Genomic DNA, 20562 nt, shown 5'->3' with positions numbered 1-20562 from the left:
GCATTCAAAAACTAGAGAAGAACACAATGAAAATAAACAGAAAACCAGGAGCCCCTGCATCCTGGGAGAGCACTCACCTGCACGGTGAGGTTATCTGACAGTCCTACTTTTAGAGTTCTGGAAGAAAATGGGAAGGAGGTGAGGCTCAAACATCCCCAAATAAATGGTATCTGTCAATCTCCCAGCCTTTGCCAGAGACATAAAATCTCCCAGTCCTAAGAGTAAGTTAGGCCATACGATAAACAAACAAATTAACACCAAATACAGAGTAATTTAACTGCCAAAAAACCTAATGGTATAAAATAATCAATAATCTTAAAACAGCCAGAGGGGCTGGAGAGATGGCTCAGTGGTTAAGAGCACTGACTGCTCTTCCAGAGGTCCTGAGTTCAATTCCCAACTCATAGAGGCTCACTACCACCTGCGATGGGACCTGTTGTCCTCTTCTGGTGTGTCTGAAGACAGCTCAGTGTATTCATACATAAAATAAATAAACAAATATTAAAACAGCCAGAGAGTAACATAGTGCCTGTAGAGAAAGACCTGTTTGTTGGATGATGGAAGATATGGTGGTTTGAATAGGTATGGTCCCCCATAGACTCCTGTGTTTGAATGCTTGGTCATAGGGAGTCGCACGAGGTGTGGCCTTGTTGGAGTGGGTGGGGCCTTGTTAGAAGAAGTGTGCCATTGTGGGGGCAAGCTCTGAGGTCTCCTTCTGCTGCCTGTATGCTGCTATGTTTCCTCCCATAAGATAATGGAATAACCTGAACCATAAGCCAGCCCCACTTATATGTTTTCCTTTATAAGAGTTGCTGTGGTCATGATATCTTTTCACAACAATAGAAAGACTAACTAAGACATGATCTGTCTTAGTCAGAACTTAGCAGCACATTTTTCAAGTTATTAAAAAAAAAAAAAAAGAACATTCTCAGCCTCTCGGCCATACATCTTATATCTTGAGAAAATTATCATTCAAAAATAGAGACTATAGAAACCAAAGGATCATTCACCTGCAGCAATTGCCATCTTGGAGGCTTATTGACTCTGTCTGCTAACCTCAGCCTAGTTCTATAAGCTTCTAGCCTCTGTATAATCTTATCTATGCCTAGAATGTTTTCAGCCTCTTGAGACTTACTGCTGAAGAAGCTCACCCTTTCCAGCTCTTTCTGACCTCTGGATGGCTGATTCAGCTCAGCTGTTTTGGCTCAAACTCCTCTTCAAGATGACTGATTCAGTCTGGCTCCTCACCCAGTTTCTGACTGAATTGCTCTGCTTGGCCTCAAACTAACTCTAGCAATCTCTCCTAACCTTCTGGCTCCTTCTCATTCTCTGGCTCCTTCTGTCTTCACCTGTGTCTGGCTTGTTCTCTCTCTGAAACCTGTCCTAGTAAAACTGCCCCCTTCCTCTATGTACTGCTCCCTCAAATAGCTTCCCTTTTCTGTCTCTTCTCATGAGAGTTGGGCAGATCCTATCTTGTCAAATCTTTCTCTGATTCGTCACTTTGTCTGCCACTCAATTAGACATCACGGCTGTTTCCTTCTACAAACTAACTTTACCTTCTTTGAGTTTAAAGGTGTGTACTAAGGGTATGTCCAACCAGAGGAATTAAATGTGTGAGCTAAGTGCTGAGCCATACCACAACTAGAAACAGGTTTTTATTACACAATCTCAGGGTTCACAGTGTGATCAAATATTCTGCAACAGCAAATGGCTCAGTAGGTTAAGGCACTTGCTGCCAAGCCTGATAACCTAAGTTCCATCCTCAAAGCCCACACAGAAAAAGGAGGATTGACTCCCAACAGCTCTGATTTCTACACTTATGGCTAGGGGCTGATAAGTGTGTATGTATGTACATGACATACCTACTAAGTAAACCTGATTATATATATCTCCATAAGTATAATGCTTGTTATGCAACTTTAAGGACCTGAGTTCAAATCCCTAGAACCCACGTGAACCCAGATGTGGTGACATGCACTTATCACCTCAGAACTTCTAAAGGGAGATGGGAGATAGAGTCAGGAGAATTCTGGAAGCTTGTGGGTGAGTTAGCCTGGCTTACTCAGGGCAACAGCAAAATAGTCAAACAAGATGGAAGCTGAGGGCTGCCGCTCAAAGATGTCCCCTCATTTCCATGAGTATATAGGAGATGTGGACACCCACACGCACATCAGACTCACCTTGGAGGGACATGAGGCATTCAGGAAGCTAAGAATTTGTTGTTTTGTTCATCTCTGTGTCTAGCAGGAGAATGTGGCTGACAGACACTGGTTCTTAGCTCTCTCAGCTGCTGTGAGTTAGAAAGTTAGGAGAGAGAATGTTTTTCTGGGTAGCCCTAGCTGTTCTCGAAGTCATGGAGATCCACCTTTCTCTGCCTCCCAGAGTGCTGGGATTAAAGGTGTGTACCACCATGCTCCCGGGAAGTTAAATTTTATTTAAGTGAATGAAATTAGCAACATTAACAAATATAAAGAAAGACAAAAGAGGAGCGTCTATAGAGTGTGGGCTGAGCAACGTCTTGACCTGAGCCCCCAACACTAGGATTCAGGCTTGAGCAGACAGGAGGATTCTTACGGCGATGGGCCATAATGCTCTATGTGGTCATTAGATATGGTCATATAGTGTCTTTTGAGGACAAACCACACGGGGTGCTGGAAGAACAGACAGACAGACAGCACCATGGTCTCCCACAACCTCTCTGGCCTAACAGGTTAAAGGAGGTTTCTGCCCACAAAGCAAATGGGAGAACTTTCTTCTCCCAGGCAGTATGTGCAGACAAGGCCACGGTAGTGCAAAGCCTAGATGACTCTAGAGTTTCTTCTGGGAAAGAAAGCAGTTTGGACCTAAGAACGGCCAAGGACATTCTGAAAAACAGAGAAAGTTAAGAGACACCTCTCCCTAGATACACATGCATACCAGAAATTTACAATAAGAGACAGAGGACCAGATCACTAGGCAGCTGGAGTCTTGGAATCGTGGGACATAGCCTTTTCCTAACTCTGTAGCAGGGTCAATTTTCAAAAAAGACTTATTTACTTTCTATGTATGTTTTGCCTGCACGTATATATGGGTACCTGGTGCAAGCTTGGTGCACTCAGAGGTTAGAAGAGAGAGTTGAAGCCACTGGACCCAGAGTTAGGGATGGTTTGTGGGTGCTGGGAACCAAACCTGGGTCCTCTACAAGAACAGCTGGTACTCTTTGGGGGAGAAACTGGACAAGGGAGAGAGAAGAGAGAGGCTCAAGAACAGACAGAAATAGTACTTAAGGATGGATGGGTATAGAGAATCAGCATCAACAGTTTGTGCAGACCTAGAATGCACATCGCAGAAGTTGCTGCAGAGCTGCACAATGTTCTGATCTTAAGGGTGTTTTTCCTTAGCTTTCTTTATAGGAGTAGAGAATTAAAAAAAAAAAAAAAAAAAAAAAAAAAAAAAAAAGAAAGAAAGAAAGAAAAGAAATGACATTATCTACAAAAGAAAATTTGTCAAAAAAAAAAAAAAAAAAAAAAAAAAAAGTACTACAGCCAAACTAGCAGAACACTCCGCCAGGGTTCAGTGAGCATACCTTACTGGTGAGATTAAACTTCCTCCGCTAAGTCTGAATAATGAAGCCACTCTGTGGATGTTACTCCCAGAGCCCTTTGAATGTGAGTAGAGATGCTCAGGAATAGAGACTTCATAAAATATTTTTGGCAGACAGCTAGGATCCCAGGGATCCTGCCTCTCCTTCCACGATGTATATAACAGACAAATAGCACCTGCCTACCTTTATGCAGGTCTGGGGGTTAAACTTAGGTGGTCATGATTGTGCAGCTGACATTTTCTCAACTAAGCCATCTCCCAGCTCCTGTTCAGATTATACACTTGTATAATTTAAAAGCATAAGCAGCAGTGAAGCCAGGAGGGCCACACAGGCACCAGGTGACAAAGACAGAGGTGAAGAAATAGGAGTTGGCCCAGATGCAAGCCTCTCACACCCAGTTGGCCTTGGGGCAGAACGAAGGGCTCATCTTCTGTGAAACTGAAGAGGCTTGAAAAGGCAAGTGGGGGCCACCACCCACAGGTCTTGTACCCTGGAAGCTGGGGGTGGGGCCTGATGTAATAGCTACTCAGCAGTGTTCCAGCAGGCCCAGCTTAGGTGGGCTTTTCTGTGCAGGCAGTAGAGACTTGTAAGTCCTTCAAGGGCACCTGGCTTCAGATCTTACTGCTGTGCCCTGGGCTGAGCAAGCAATGGAACTCTGAGTTGGGGAAAGCTGGAGCAGGGCCTGCCTCCTATTGCCCTGGGGCAGGGGAGTACCCTACAGGAGATATTCTTGGAAATTCAGAGCTCCTTCTCAGGTGGCCTCCTTCCCTGTGGTACAGAGTCCTTGGTTCTTCATCTTATACACCTGAGCCACAGATGGGGACATGGAGGTGTGTAGTAACTGTCCAAGTTGAGGCAGGTGGGGAGGAGAGGTGCTGGGCTCTCCTCAGATGGTGTGCTGTGAGCGATCATGCCAGCATCTCCACACTGCTGGGCAGTAAGGTCAGCTGCATCCAGGGGACTTGCTCTGCCTGACTTTCCTCTAGCCTGACACTATTGTGTGTGTGAATCTGAGAGGCCTGTCCTCGCTGGCCCTTGCTGGGAGGGGAGTGGGAGTTGTTCTTTTAGTAATGAGATGTTTAACTGAAAACATTAATGTTTGATGTAGTGTTTTATATAGCAACAGGAAATCAAAACTAGATCTAAATGCTTGGCATGGCCCACAAACCTTGCAGGACTCCATCTATTCTGTGTTTCCACCAACCTCCGGAGAGTCTTCTGACTTCATGAACTGCTCTTCATTGCCCTCTCTACCTGGGACATTCTTTCTTCCACGTGGGCACACCACCTTCCATGTGGGCACACTACAGTAGGCTTCGATCCCTCCCCACATCCATCTCGAATATCACACACCTCCTCTAGAGGACACTGGGTCATCCCTGGTAAATTGGTCACCCACCCTAGTTTTTATTTATTTTTTGCTCAAAAATTTAAAGGACTAAACCTTAAAAAAAAAAGTGTTTGTCTTCATTATCTTCATCCTGTTAGCCTGACCTAAGCTTGTCAGGTGTCCTTTCAAAATGGAATAATGGTGTCACCCAGGAATAGCTTTAGGGTCCTCAGATTTCTGCCCCCGCCCTCTTTGAAATGTGTTCTACTAGCTAGAGCCAGCTGCTGTGTCAGTAGGAGACATCACAGTGATGTATGATGATGGTGATAGGAAGGATGCTCCACTAACAACACTTGGAACTGAGGAGTCTCACCATACTTGTGATATAGTTCAAAATCTAGGTAAACCTGGTCTTTCTCCCCTGGTCATCCGTTAACACTTCACAGCAGTGCAGTCATGAGGGCACAGAGAGAAATGACTGGCTGGCTGGTTAGTTCTTAGAGGCTGGAGAGACAGCTCAGTGGAGTGCTTGCTGCTCTCACAGAGGACCAGAGTTCATTCCTGGCTCATACTCCAGGACACTCTCCCCTGGCTTTATATACATACATACAGACAGACAGAGATACACACAAACACACACATAAACACAGACTGAGAGATACACACACACAGAGACATACAAATCCACACACACAAACACACACACACACACACACACACACACACACACACACACACACACACAATCTTAAAGACAGCTATAGTGGTGTAGCTCAAGAAAACGTAAGAGCTCTGAACCACTCTCCTCAGTTGCTAATGTCACCTTCATGTGTGTGTACTTAGGCCAAATACCAATAAGTAATATGTTAGTGATAGAGATCACTCAGAAAACAAAGCCCTGATAGCTGATGTCACAGCATGCTGTGCTAATTTACTTTTTGGCCTGAGACAGCATCTCATGGAGCACAGCCTTGTCTAGAACTGGCTGTGGTAAAGATGACCTTGACCTGCCTTTACCTCTGAGGAGTCTGGCACCTGTCACGCACTCACTGGAGACCCCCAGACTTTTGCCTACTGTCTGGCTGACCCTGAAGGACTCCCCTCAGGCAGGGCACAATGATGGGAAACCTGCTTTGCCTATGCTTCAGGTGTGAATGTGTCTTTCCAGATTTCTGTTGAAACTTCAACCCAATACAACAGCATTAAAAGGTGGGGCCTTGAGGAAGTGATGAAGTCTTGGGGTTCATGATGATGGAAGAGCTCTGAGGATTCCACTCCTGGGCTCAGTCCTTCCTTTGGCACCACTAGGCCGTGGACTGCTATGTGTGAGATGGCACCCTCCTTCTACCCTCTTGGTACCTTGTTCTTAACTGGCCAAGTTTCTGCAGTTCAAGAGGTTTCTGTGGTTTATAAATGATGTAAACCAAGGCATTTGGCTAGAAAGCAAGAAGAAATAAAGGCCCACATGAAGGATGCCTCTTGAGTTAATGGGACTGTGGACTGACGGGCAACTCTGGATCATTTTGAATGTATCAAGTCACTGGCTTTAGGAATCTTGGGCTTCTGAGGAGGGTCTGAAGGGACATTATGATGAAGCTTCTTCCTCTGAGGCCCCAGATGTTCCTCATATGTGCTGAGGTACCTCGGAAACAGAGCCTCTCATTACAGCATCCAAGTGTCTTGTGGGACTACATCCTTTAAACCCATCAGTGTCAATTCACTGTGCATCCTGGGTGTAAAGATGGTGAGGTCTGTGAATTTTAGGGCCCAGGTCCTAAGGCCCCTGAAGCACCCTCACTTACTTCCTATATCCCAGAGAGCGCCAAGGTTCGTGGGTTGAAAGTCGTGTGCCATCTCGTGTGTCTGGAACCTTGGCCCATTCACAGTCCTGCTTTAAGCTTTGAAACCCATGGATGTGTAGCCTGGCTGGAGGCAGTGGGTCCTTAGGAGGCCTGAGAGATTGTCAATGCAGTGAAACAGAATGCCACACACCTGCTTGCCAGTGCCACCAGCTGAGCCTCCTTCCATGCTGCCCTTGCCCTCGGAATGACAAGACCAAGATAAACCCCTACCTTAAGTTGCTTCCTGTCTGGGAAAAGAAAAATCTCGTTATTGGTTGTGGCCTTCTCACTGGCCCATCCCTTGCTGTATCTCACCAGGAGCCTTTCTGAGGAGCTGCAGGCCCTCATATACAATGCTGGTTCCGTGTGTGTGTGTGTGTGTGTGTGTGTGTGTGTGTGTGTGCTGACAGAGAAGCAGGTGTATAGCTGGGGAGTAGTTGCTCAGACTTCAGTTCTGACAGACATGGATGGTTTTAATCTCAGAAATGGACAGGGGTCTACTTGGAGCTGAACATGGGGAGTTTGTTTCCTGGGTCCTCGGTCTTAATTTGTGGGTTTTGATTTCTATCTTGAGTTACTGTTTTGGTTTGGGATATGATTTGTGATTTCATTTCAGTTCTTCTTATCACCTGTTTTTCTGTCCGTAACTATTCAGTTTTCTTTGACATTTTTTGACTACAGTGATGTACTAAACATGACCATTGTGGCATAAAGGAGAAAGATATACTAAGGCATTTCTCTACTTTACCAGAACTAAGTTAATTCCTTGCCATTTATTTGTTTGCTTTCCCATCTGGGACCATTTCCTCCCACACTGAATGGTTTGCTTTGTACCTACCATGAGGTGACTTGCGATCCAGACTCTTTGGGAGTGTCCTTATGTTCACTCCATTACTGAGTTTGGCTGGATAGAGAATTCTTGACAGAATTTTCATTTCAGTGCTTAAGATTTCATCTCAATATCTTCTTAGCTGCCCCCCTTCCCAGGAAACTTAGTCTTGCTTGAATGTTGGCCTTTTATATGTAATGGCTTTGGTGTTGACAGCGGGCTGAATGTGCTGGATCCAGTATTTCTTTGGCTCATCTAACCTGGAGTTTGTTGAGCCTGAGGCTTGATGTGATCCGAGGATAACTTTCAGTGTCAGCTCACTTCCCTTCTGGAAACTAATGTGTGCCAGTGAATGTGATGTCCCAATACATGACATGCTCAGTGTTCTCCTGAAACCCAAGCAGCTGAACATCACTGTGAGACCACACAGACTTGAGCCTTTAACAGTCTGTCATGAGACCCAGTTCCCCCTAAGAATATATAAGCAGCTCATATTTTCCTAATTTGTCATGTTCCTGCAGGTAACTGCAATCAAACCACTGGCCCACCAAGCTAGACAAGAGCGAGCTTTTCCTTTGGTCTTTTGTTGGTGTCTTGCCTGAAGTGAATAGATGTTTCTTCATGTTTCCCCAGAAGCTCCCATGGTAACTGGGCTGAAGTAGGGGCCACAGGGATCCTGGAGCTTGAACTTCATGTTGGTATTGTGTGGGCTCTTGGTGAAGGATCTGGGATGCTTTCATGTAAAGATGGGGCATGGGGTGGGCACCAACAGAGATGGCAGCCAGCACCTCAGTAGTGCTGCACTGCCTCCTCCTCTCAGCCACAGATAACTCCCCTGCCGTCCAGCCAAACTTCCTTCCCAGCAAAGGATCGAACCCAGGGCCTTGTGCTTGCTAGGCAAGAACTCTCCCATGGAACTGAGTCTTCCGCCCCTGCTCTGGCATTCTTCTAGTCCGAAATAGACAATGTTAAGTCAGTAGCAACCTAAGAATTTTGAGATAATAGACGTCTTTGGACTAAGAAATTAAATTATGTTCTGAAACAGGAAAACACACACGGAAAAAGAATACTGCCTTAGGTTTGTCAAAGGTTAAACTTGACAGACTGCTGAGCTGAGAAAGTTGCTATCCAAACAGACTCCTTTCCAGGAATTTAAGCTCTTGGAGGTTTATTTCATTAAAAACCAAACCAAAACAGACTTATCCCCGACAGGAGCATACCCTCACAGCGGCAGCAATCACAAGGCACGTACGAAACAGACACATTAAGCATGTCACAGATCACTTAGAAAGATGCCAGCCCACTGTTAACATGAGTGCACATCAGAAAACGATGTTCAAGTGACCTGGCTCCTCTGCCTGTGCAAGGAGAAGGAATCATGGCCCTCCATGTACACGATCCGTGGCACACGTCACAAGCCTTTACACAACTCATCATGCTCGCTAAGGACAGCAGTGGCCAGTGTATAGCTCGGAAGTCACTTTTAGAGCACTCCTATTTTTATGAGGCATCTGGAATTTATAGAAGAAAGTTCTCATTTTTCTCAGCTTAGAAAAAGCCCACAGTTCTATGTTCCTGGACAAAACCACCATGAAAAAGGACACTGGACATATTAAAAAATACCAAGGGCATGATTTATATTTAGGGACCAGAATAATAACCTCTTCCCAAAACTGACTAGAGAATATATAAAAAAATATAAAGTCAATTACACAAAAATAAAATAATGTTTGATTCAGATTATTGCTTAGGAAGCGGTATGGATATTTGTTAGTGAAGCTCAGATTAGACATGACAGTATCAGTAACTGGAGCATATAGAGTTCTAGGATCAACATGTCCCATGACGTTATAACACACAGGAAGAGGTGTCTGCATAGCAGCCACCACTGAGCTCCATCTGCAGGACCTGGGAAGATGCAGTCTGTCAGCCTCCCACGGTACCTGTGGTGCACGGAGAGCTCCTCTTAGCTGCAAAGTCCTTTCTATGGAACACGGAAAGTGCTTATTGAATCATTCTCACAGACAGAGAAGGGCAACTGAAGCTCCAGTTTTAAACAAAGGCGAATAAATGACAGATAGTGAAGCATCCTGACAGCACAGGGCATGGCATAAAGGCCAGTGCTGCGCTGTCATCTGCCATCCTCTAGAGGTCAGCTCCTGCTGGATAAAACCATCCCTTCTGGCTGTGTGCTCCAGGACAGCCATACCCTGGGCAGCAAACCACTCCCTGGCCAGCTGGAGGTCTGAGCAGTTCCATCAGCAGGGGACATGGCAGGAAGCACTGGGCAGGAGCCTACAACAGCACAGCCTGGGCCACCTCCCTGATGGTGGATGCAGCCCTCTGCAACTCTTCCTCTGTCTGCTCCACGGTGACCACAACCCTGATGCTGAGAAAGACAAAGCACAGGAACACGGGGTCATTTGCTTGTGCAACAGACTGTTACGGCTCTACTTGCTCCTGATTTCCTACCATGTGGCAGAGGGAAGCAGCTGTGATGGAGACATGCAGCCTGAAAGCCTAACACATGGTTCTCTGTAGCCATGGGCAGAAGCTGTACCTCCTGGATATCCCCACTCACCTTTATCAAGTCCAATTATTTTGTTTTGGGGAAGCCACTGAGGCTGGGAAACGAAGCCCTCTCATAGATATACTCTAAGTAGTCCTGGGTCCAAAGCAGGAAGTCAACATTTCTCACACTAGTGACTGCCTACTTAATAATTCAGCTGGGAACACGAATACCTATTTCAGAAGGTAAAGCAGATGTTTTCAAGTTCTTAGGACACAGGCTGGATGAGGCAACCTTCCTCCTGTCCTCTGCCAACAGTAGTTTTAAGCACTTGGCATGGCACCAAGGACACAGTGAAGGCGGGCACAGGAAGGAGTCAAAAGTCAAGGCATCTTGAGCAGCTAATTCTGTGAGCTTACCTGTTGCAGCCATCTTTTCAACCCACACAAACCCGTTTAATGAAAACACAACTCAGTAATTATGAATACAAGCTGTGTGCCTAGATTGGGCAGATTTACCACTACACTACTCTATTCCCCAGCTATGAGACCCCTTAGGTCTTGTGGTTTCTCCAACTCATGTGTTCTAGCTCCATCTTCTCTCTACCATGAGATCCACTGTAAATTTGCATCAGGCTCTAGTATTGCTCTTGCCATATCTCTAGTCTTGAGGGATTATTCTATTTCTAATAGCCCAAGAAATCAGGATTTGTTTTACAAATGGCAAGTGCGTTCCACAATCAGTGACACTTTCCTTAAATTTCCTCAGTTCTAACACATCACCGCTGCCATTCAAACTCTTCACAACCCTGTGCACGGTCACCATCCAGAGTCTTTGCTGTACGTTTACTGGATAGACTAAAGTTTGCTGTCTAATAACTTTCGGTTGGCTTTCTCTAATTTTATCTTCTCTCTCTACTTATTTTCTTTAATTGAAATTTTAAATTCCTCCCTTAAGGTCTGTGCCCACGCTTCCTATCTTTTGTTGCTCTCCTCCTTTTCCTTGAGTTCCTGTATTCTCTGTTCAAGGTTCTGCAATCTCACATTGAGTTTTTTTTTTTTTTTAATATTGCAACTCTGATAGTTGTCCATTAATTTTTGATTGGTTAATTTAAAAAAGTTATTCTCCAAATCTTGCTTCCAAATTTACCTAGTTCCGATTTGGCCAGAGAGCTCTGTACTCTAGTCCACCTGCATCTTACACTCTGTTCCAAGTTGTCCCTGGAGGTGTTTAGGCCACAGCAAACTACAGTGTCTCTTCTGCCAACGATCCTGGTGTCCACCAGGGTTCTCCTGGGCAGAGACTGTTTGGCCTAGGCTGGGACCACACCCCAACGAACCCTCTACAAATCTAATCCACTTTGGCCAGTTTCCCACTGCACTCAGCCAGAGTATTGTAACACCGGAGTTCGAGACGTCAGCCTACAGTGTGGGAAAGTCACCTACAACAAACTAACTTTATGTGTCATGCTATTAGACACTACTAAATGAATGTTCTATGGGCATGCTTTTCAGTCACGGAAAATCTGAAGGAAACTATCAGAAGCTGAGACCTGCCTGCACTTGGTTCTCCGAGGTCACGGTGTCCCCTGTTCTAGGCAGTCCTAGCACCATGCCAGTCTTCTCTGTAACCTCTGACCCAGGGCTATAGTTGGAGTGTTCATTTCTTCTGATCACAGTGTAAGCCTTGGGGTCAGAGATGAGTCTTCAACAGTCTGTTTGCAAGTCCACCCCCCCCACCCCCCGCTTTGCAGCCCTGCTGTAGGTGGTGTCTGCAGGAGGATGTTTGCAGACCCATTAGGAAGGCGACCACACCCCGGCTGATCCCTTGAGTGTCTCCATAGCACAAGTTACAGTTGTACTCCAGCTGTTACAGCTGCTGAAGAGTCTGTTGCTGCAGTTCATTGTTGAGTCACCTAGGAGAACACTCAGTCCTGTGATGCTTTTCAGTTGAAATGAAAAACATCTAGTTGTGAAATGAAGCCTGGGTGTGTGCTGTACTGTAAGGACATCCTTACCCTGCAATAATATTTCTAGTTTTCCCAACACAACATATTTCAAAAAGTGTAGAGCAGGAAGGTGGCATTGCATTTTTAATATTAACCAACCTTGGAGGAGGAAGGCACTTTTCTTCCTTGTCCAAGTAGCGTGCTTGAGTCAGTGCGATGCCCTTGTTCATGCACTGCAGAGAGAAAGAGTATGTTAACATCCACTTAGGTCATGGTGGACAGATATGCTCTCCTCAAAAGCACCTGTCATTCATATTTCCATTTAGAGTTCTAGGAGACAAAGCTTATGTGACCCTACTTTACTCTCAAGGCAAACCATTTTTTGGACTTAAGACTTTCCTGTGATGGTGGGTACAGAGCCTATGGGATGTCTGAAAGTGGTAGTTTGAATGAGAATAGTCCCTATAGGCTCACATATTTAAATACTGGCCTCTAGTTGGTGAAACTGTTTGGGAAGGATTAGAGGTGTGGTCTTCCTGGAGAAGGTATCTCACTGAGGGTGGGCTTCGAGGTTTCTCATCCTCCTGCTACTCCCAGTGTGCTCTCTGCTTCCTACTTGTGGATCAAGGTGAGAGTCCAAGGCTGTTGTTGCCACTATGCCTTTTCCTCACCATCACGGTCTTTGACTCTCTGAAATGGTAAGCCCGAATCAGACAAAGTTGTCTTGGTCTTGGTGGTTTACCACAGCAACATGAAAGTGGCTAAGACACTGAGTCATCTCTCTAGCCCGTCTTCAGGCTTTGTTCTGAGAGTGTTTGTGCATGCAATCTGTCTGCTCATGTGCACTGCTTGCCCATGAGCCCTGTGTCTCTGAACAGCAGTGTTTGCTAAGGCAAAAGAACAGAGTAGGGCTGAGAGCAAATATATGGGCATGAGAATGACTCCAGTCATAGGGGAGACAGGCAACAAGAGGTTCCTTTCATGGGCTCCAACATAGGCACACAGCTTCTGTAGAGCTTCTACTGTGTTCACTGTTGTGAGCCTACCAATAAGAGCAGTCCTGTTGGGAACAGCAGACTCAACCGCCACAGGGACATAATGCATTCAGCTTAGCTGTGTTGGCTTGTCCATTGGTTGGTTCTGAATGTGTGCATCTGTCTTACCTTTTCTAAGTCCTCTAACCACAAGCTACTTTCACGTCTTTATTTCTGGGATAAGACACTGAGGCAGTAAAAGGGTGAAGGATTCTGTGCCCCTTTAGGGAAGGCCCCCAGAGCTGAGCCTGAGAGGACATGTGTCATGTGTCCTTTTCCAGCCAGTCAAGTATTGTTAGCCTGGTCATACTGTGATAAGGACATACACATGTCTGTAATCATGAATGTTAGATTTGGTTTGTTTTTTTTAAGTCAGTGAGTCCCAAGAGGTTCTGTACTGTGTGCACTGTGTACTGTGTGCATTGTGTTCTGTATTTAGTCCTCCACAGATTCTCACTCCAGATCACACAAGTCAAACATGGCAAGATGAAGGACACCCAGGCAGCCTATGCAACCACAAGAGGTCTATATATTGAGTATTATTTGACCAACCAGTGTTCTCTATGCATGTCACAGGGAAGAAGGGGACAGGTGGCAGACAGTTTATTTACTTTAAAGGGCCTGATGGTATTGTCTCCAGGTAGTAGGAGGCTGGAGTAGAGCCTTTAATCCTTAAAGGCACAAAGGCTTAACCCTGGGCCTGGTTCCATGGGAAGGCTGTTTGGCCCAGGCATGCATATCCTCAGTGCTGCAGCACATGGATTTCTGCATGGACTGGGCACGAGCCTGGAAGGAAGGCAGAGTGGTTTCTGGGGAGGCAGCTACTGCTGGGAGGATAGGCCAAGCAACTGCCCAGTGAGCATAGCGTCAACAACTTAGCAGAAATTAGTAAAATAAGTAAAATATTAGCAAAATTCATAAACAGAAGTTTAGTGGGGAGTAGCAGCTCACACCTGAAATTAGGATGGCCCATGAATTGGAAGTTCAGCCAGGGCTAGATGGAGAATTCCAGGCTAGCATGGTGACAGAGTGAGACTTTGTCTCAAAAAGTATTTTGCAGGGCTGTTAAGGAAAGAAGCTGAGCACAGGTATATTCAATGCAGCAGCAAGCTCACAACTTCAAGAGCTAGGATGACAAAGTGAGCAAAGGCCCCAGCCTGCCCTTCAGGTAACCTGTGAGCTCCCAGGGCTGGCTGGGAGGGCCGTCATGAGTGTGGTGAGCAGCAGTCTGTGGTACTGTGAAAACAAGGTAAGCAGGATGGGGACCAAGTGCATAATTACATACTCACTTGCTGTACAATTTCCTGAAGCAGCTTCACATCTTCCTCCCGAGAGCCCGTGCTCTCTGCCAGCTGGAGGTGAAGCGCCGGGCAAAGGGACTCCCCCACCACCTTTAAACCAGAAATCCTAGAGAACCAAAGACAGGTGACATCAGTACACTGCGGCTCACAGAAACCCCACATTGTAACTGGTAGGGTAGGGGTTGGAGCTCAGGGCATCATGACTGCCTAGCGTGGGGAGGTCCCGGGTTCAGTCCTACTGCCAGAGACAAAACTAAATAGCTATGTCAAGGCCCACTGACTAAAAGCAGAACTGAGGATGCAGACAGGAACACCCACTGCATGGTGGGATTCCATCCTCAGAAGCAACAGCACCTTCCCATCCAGGAAACACCTGCCAAGCTGTTTCTGTGGGCACAGAGAGGAAGGCTGCTGTGGTGCCTCCTTTCCAGTCTCCCATGGGGATCTGGGCATCCTTGTTGCTTGTCCCTCATGGTCACCCTTCTCATAGCCTCATCCTAAGCTTGTGTGCCCCATCTCTTCACCTGGCATATACACTGCTCCCGTCCTCAAGAAAGCTGTCCATTGTGAGATCCATTGGGGCCCACTTACAGCAGGATGTGTGCCATAATTTTCTATCACTTTTCCTGACTGCTTCCTTTAAGTGTATGTATTACCACGCACACTTCCTTCTTTCATCTAAGTTTTAGATAGAGACGTGACAATGACGACATGTTCTGACCAACAACACTGTTGTACTCTGACTATCAACAATAGGTCTAAGTGGCATGACTGTCTTATCTGTGTGATCTACTTTAACTCGTGCGGATTAAGATTTTCTTCTTAGATTAACACACAGAAATGTGCTTTGTTATGTCAGGGAAAAAGACAGATTTCTTTTCTAACAGTCTCGTCTTGACTGTTAGAGACACAGGGCAACTGCATGAGTGGTACTCGCTCAGGTTCACTTACACTATGCTATCCCTCTCCAAGGACACAGCAGTGCTGCGTGCCTTTTGAGACTGGGCTACCCATTCGTGACTGGCTGCTTTTGTTCAGCTCCTTGTTCTTGGGCACAGGTTTCCCTCAGGATAAAGCAAAGCCCCAGGCAATGCTCAGAATGTTCTAAACTCAGAATCCAACAGCTTCTAGTGACTGCGCTGTGGCCTGGATGACTGTCCCCACTGCTCAGGGCCCATTGAGCGCTACTGGCAGAAGTTATGCACCTTTAGGAAGTGAAAAGTTCTGTGGTCACAGGGTTGTAACCCCTGAATGGCAATGTGGATCCTAACTGCCTCTTCTGTTCCTTAGCTCTGTCCAGAATGCCTCAAAACTATGGATTAGAACCACCTGAACTGTGCAGAAAGCTACCTTTCTTTTTGCCAGGTTAACTGACTTGAGCATTTTATTAGTGATGAGAGCTTGGAACAGAGGTGCTGCGTGAGATGCTGACAGCGAAACTTATTGCTTTATAACCCACCCCAAACATTACTTATTTGTATCTTCTTTATTTGAATGTAAATCTAGACATTAGGTTCTCTCAATAGAGCAAGGTACAGGTCTGAGTTTAGACCCTTAGAACCTAGGGCATCTGTCAGGTGGGGAAATCTATGGTAGCTTTTATCAATGCAGAAACAAAGCAACATACTCCCAAGGACCAGAATTATGACACAATCTGAGGCTATACCCTAAAGAGCAGGGTGTTGAGAAGAAAATCTCAGGAGACCAAGATGAAGACATTTGAAGTCTTAAAAGGATGCCTACAAAGTAGCAACAGCAGAATGCAAAGAAACACACACACACACACACACACACACACACACACACCCCTATGTTGGCAGATGGAACAATGGTTCAACTGTCCATTGCAGGGGGTAACAGCGTGAGCCCAGGCTATCCACTAGAGTGGGTGGATAAAGACATGGCCAGGAATAGAGAAAGAAGTTTGGACAGAGCCAGAGGAGGTAGGACAGGACTTGAAGGAAGCTGCAGCACAAGCCACCTGAGGCTGGTGTCGGTGGATGTGCAATCTTCCAACGTGCTGTGCTGGGCGAGAAAATTAACAGTGCACACAGCAACAGTGACCCTCCCACCATAAGTCACGCAAGGGTCACTCTGCACGCAGTAGATATGACACCACGGCTTGCCTGTCCTACACAACAGCTGTGGCCACTCACTCTCCACATCGCCTTCAGCGTCTATTCATTCCCACATCTTACAAGAGAGTTGGAACTTTCACAACTCAAGAGACACAGCTCCTTAGGAAGCTAAAGGAAAGATCTAGAACAATGTGGGGTCATCTCCTGTGGCACCATAATTCAGCCTGAAGACATTTTAATAAAAAGAACACTCATTACTAACTTTAACCCTTTTTCTCTATGTCACATTACTAAGAGTAGTGTGGCAAGTAGGACTGTCCCATACTCAGCACAGTGTGGTGCTCTGACGAGATGAGATTCACCTTCACTATGCTCACTTGGGTCACCCCTGGTGGCAGGTGTAGGGTCTTTTATTTTCCTCCTGTTCTGCACAGTGCCCACTGCCATGCTGTGTAACTTCTAGAAAAGCAAGCCGTGGCTTTACGGCATGGCAAACAGCTGGTCCAGATGTACTCAAAGCTGCGTGCACTGAGGGTTTGCTTTGTGGTTGCTGTGTGAAGGGCCCAGAGCTCATAACTCAGGAGCGCACTGCTGCAGTGTGGTGAGGACGCATGCTCTGCTACCCAAGAGCCACACACTCACCCCTGCAGAGACTTATGCATGGTCTGGCATTTTTTCTTTAAAACTGCAAAAATACCTGCATAGAAAAAAAAGTGATGGTATCTTTAAGACATTTGTTGCTACCAGCTTATGAATTCCTAAGATTGAGATGCTGTAGATGCTGGGCTTCATGATGTCGCCAGCTGGTCCTTCTCACTGGTGCTGCCCAGGGGTGATGGTTTGGGAGCTGAATGCAGGCCCTCGCCCTTACTGAGAGCTACCTAAGCCCAGCTAAGATCACCGGGTGCACACTTCCTACTCTGATCTTAACTCAGTACAGTAATTTTTGGGGGGGATGTTTTGCTTTTATTCGAGGAAAGCTTGAGACACACACTCTACTGGGGACTTAGGAGTGCCAGCTCAGCAAGGCCTCTTCTCTGTTCCTGTCACTTAAATTTACTCATTATTAGTGTATTGGGGGTGTGGAGGTCAGAGAGCGATTTTATGGACTTAGTTCTCTATCACTTGTAACTGGGTTCTGGGGATCTAACACAGGCTGCCACAGTTGCATGACATGCACCTTTACCTGCCAAGCCATCTTGCCAGCCCCTTTTTGGGTTTAAAGGCTGCACTATGTCAGAGGCCATTTGCTAAACGCCTAGATAACTTTTTGCTTTGCCCAGAGCTGTCTGCTGACAATACAGGCAAGCACTGTTATTAATTGATGCTTCAGGACCTGAAGGGAAAATAAGATAGAAAAGGACATCTACTAAAGCTCAGCACACTCAGCTAGCTTTTCCAAATTATGGCAGCCATTATACTTGGGGAAGCACTGAGGCCTGACACTAGTGCAGGTCCCCACTGTTCCTGGCATTGCTACCTGGAGCAGCAGCCAGCCCCTCTGGCTCTATCCCCTAGTTTAGAGGTGAATCCCTCCACGCAGTCCTGGGGCCAGGGCAGCTTCTCCACTGCCATCTTCTCACAACACCAGGCACGGGCGAGCCTGCTCATCTGAAATGCTGGGATGGGGCATGGTTTGGATCTTCATGTTTCAGACTATGCGGCATTTTCATAGACTATAAGTTGAATTTTAAACACTTGTACTCAACAAGTTTGGATATTGTTTTTTGTATTAGGGACACTTGATTTCCAAAGTAATTCAGCTTTGTCTGGTAAATAATTTCCTTGGGCTAATTCTTCTAGCAAGCAAGAAGACCCCAGAGTTACCAGAGCCAGCCTTTACAGGACCATACCTGGATTTTCCTCCATGATGTTGAGGGCCTCAATGGCAGCAGCAGCTAGCAGAGGAGGTAATGAAGCTGAAAAGCAGTATCCTTGGCCAGAGAGCCGCTAAGGAGAAACAAAGACAAAGATGTTCTCTCTGTAGAGAGGGACTTTTGGAAGGCACCTAGTCCCCACAAGAGGCCATACCCATCTGAAGAGCAAGCATAGTGACTGAACCGAAAGGGTGCAACAGGTAACAAAACCAAGATGCTTTCTCAAGAGTTAAGGACTTTATGTGTCTATAAACACTTTGAACTATCCTTTAAAAACAGGTTTTTAGGGAGCTGGAGGGATGGCTCAGTGGCTAAGTGCACTGACTGCTCTTCCAGAGGCCCTGAGTTCAATTCCCAGTACCCACATGGTGGCTCACAACCATCTGTAATGGGGTCCGATGCCCTCTTCTGATGTGTCTGAAGATAGCGACAGTATGTTCATATAAATAAAAAAGCAAAACAAAACAAAACCCTTTAAAATAACAACAACAACAAAAAACCCAAAACCACCCAGGCTTTTCAATAAAGCCTATGTAATAAATGATGAGTTAAGTCTTGAATTGGAAGCTGAGCTCTGAAGGAACGGGGGGGACAATCATCTCCAATGATGCTTCATGGCTAAGAGGCATCACCTGATGGTCAACCACGAAGGAGCGGCCACAGCAGAAGCCCCCGACTGAAGCGAGTGCATTCTCCATGTTAGCACTGATAAGGTCGATGTCATCAATCTGCAGAGAAACAGAACCATCATGGGCAGGCAGGCCTGAGGACTGTGGTTTTCCTCGTTCCATTTCATGCAGTTACAGCTCACCTGGGCCCCTACCCCACTTGCTGATGTCAGCCATTGCTTAACTTCCTGTGGCATCGCTCTGCACTCTTTTCTCTGGGATAGTGCGGTGCTTAGTGCACAGAACTAAGGGAATTTTGTATTTTGTCCATCAACTAGGCGACACAGGTAGCAAAGCACATTTTGGAGAAAGGCACCCTGCAAGTCTACCCACGGTGACCAGCAAGGCAGCTATCAGCAGCCTGAGGCACTGGGAACACACCCCAGGGCACTTGGTCACTCTGACTCTATTTCCCTGTAGGGAAAGGAAATAGGTCAATGTTATTCCAACTTTTGAGGCCTTTAGTAGTTTTGCTGAATCCATTCTTGGTGGTGTTTTTGATGCATGTATGCATTCATGTGTCAAAATTATATATCAAATATGACTACACATGCTGACACCTAAACAAACACACACACGTGGCACAACTGTATGTATGTACTTCCATAAGTTACATATAGAATTTTAAATACTAAAAACATCTTTAGAAGAACCCAGGAAGATCTCAGTTTCCCAACTGCTGGGATCACAGGCATGTGCCACTACGCTCAGCTACTAAGGCAATTCTTTGTGATCTTGACAAATGTAACAAAAACCTAGCTTCATCTAGAAGTGACATGAAAAGCCAAGTTATCCTACCTGACCCCTGGGAAACAAAACAAAAATTTCAGAGGGAAGATAGGGTCCTGACTAGGCTGACCAGATCTACCCAGATATCGGAGCCTCATGAGCTGTCTGATGGGTGAAGTTCTTTCCTTGACAGGCTTCCTAAAGGGGGAGCTTCCCCAGTGAGAGAACTCACATTGATCCCATAGTGCTCCGTGACTCCTCGTCCGTGCTCCCCAAGGACTCCAAACGACAAGCTTTCCTCCAGGAAGATTCTTGCTTTATATTTATATTTTAACTTAACCTAGGTTTTTAAAAAGACCAAACCAAACAAATAAGCTTAAAACTATCATTGCTAGTAGCATACAGTACATCTTTTGAAGAAAAAAAAATTAAACTTAACTACTGACAGTTGACCCTCACTACCTATGAATAAAATATACCTACTTGTTAAAATCTGTGACTCCAAAATTAATATCCACCCATACATCTTTCAGAAGCTCATGTGTGTAGGTGGCGAAGGACAAGTGAGCTACTTACTGGTGTGTACTCCTGGCAAAGGGAAGATCACCGTGTTCTAAGTGTTCTTTGCACAGCACTACTGTGCACTGTCATGTCATTGTGCCTTTGCTAGTGACGCCACTGCTCACACTGGTCCCACCAATGTGCTTTCTAGCATCTTAGATGCAGAAAGCTGAGAGATGCCTTCTAGGAAAATGTACATTGAAGAAATTCTCTTCAGCATGACTTGTAAGGCAGTGGGAGTCAAGAATCCACACTAGACAGAATCACAGGGGAG

General features: G+C 45.9%; 1 protein-coding gene across 1 annotated transcript in view; it reads right to left on the bottom strand.

Annotated features, from left to right (window-relative positions):
- Positions 1–8736: 8736 nt before the first annotated feature.
- SPTLC1 (serine palmitoyltransferase long chain base subunit 1) overlaps positions 8737–20562 on the bottom strand; it is a 37681-nt gene continuing 25855 nt past the window's right edge. Inside the window, exons 9-15 of the mRNA XM_080917149.1 lie at positions 19960–20067; positions 18963–19058; positions 18307–18403; positions 17096–17150; positions 14364–14481; positions 12200–12273; positions 8737–9972 (exon numbers count right to left, since the gene is read on the bottom strand). Of these exons, the coding sequence (XP_080773275.1) occupies positions 9879–9972; positions 12200–12273; positions 14364–14481; positions 17096–17150; positions 18307–18403; positions 18963–19058; positions 19960–20067 (642 nt within the window). The 3' untranslated portion in view covers positions 8737–9878. The remainder of the gene's footprint in view (positions 9973–12199; positions 12274–14363; positions 14482–17095; positions 17151–18306; positions 18404–18962; positions 19059–19959; positions 20068–20562) is intronic.

Source organism: Micromys minutus, assembly GCF_963924665.1.
Source record: "Micromys minutus genome assembly, chromosome: 1".
NCBI lineage: Eukaryota > Metazoa > Chordata > Mammalia > Rodentia > Muridae > Micromys > Micromys minutus.
Note: the sequence above shows the minus strand (reverse complement) of the source record. Positions and strands in the feature narration are given on the sequence as shown.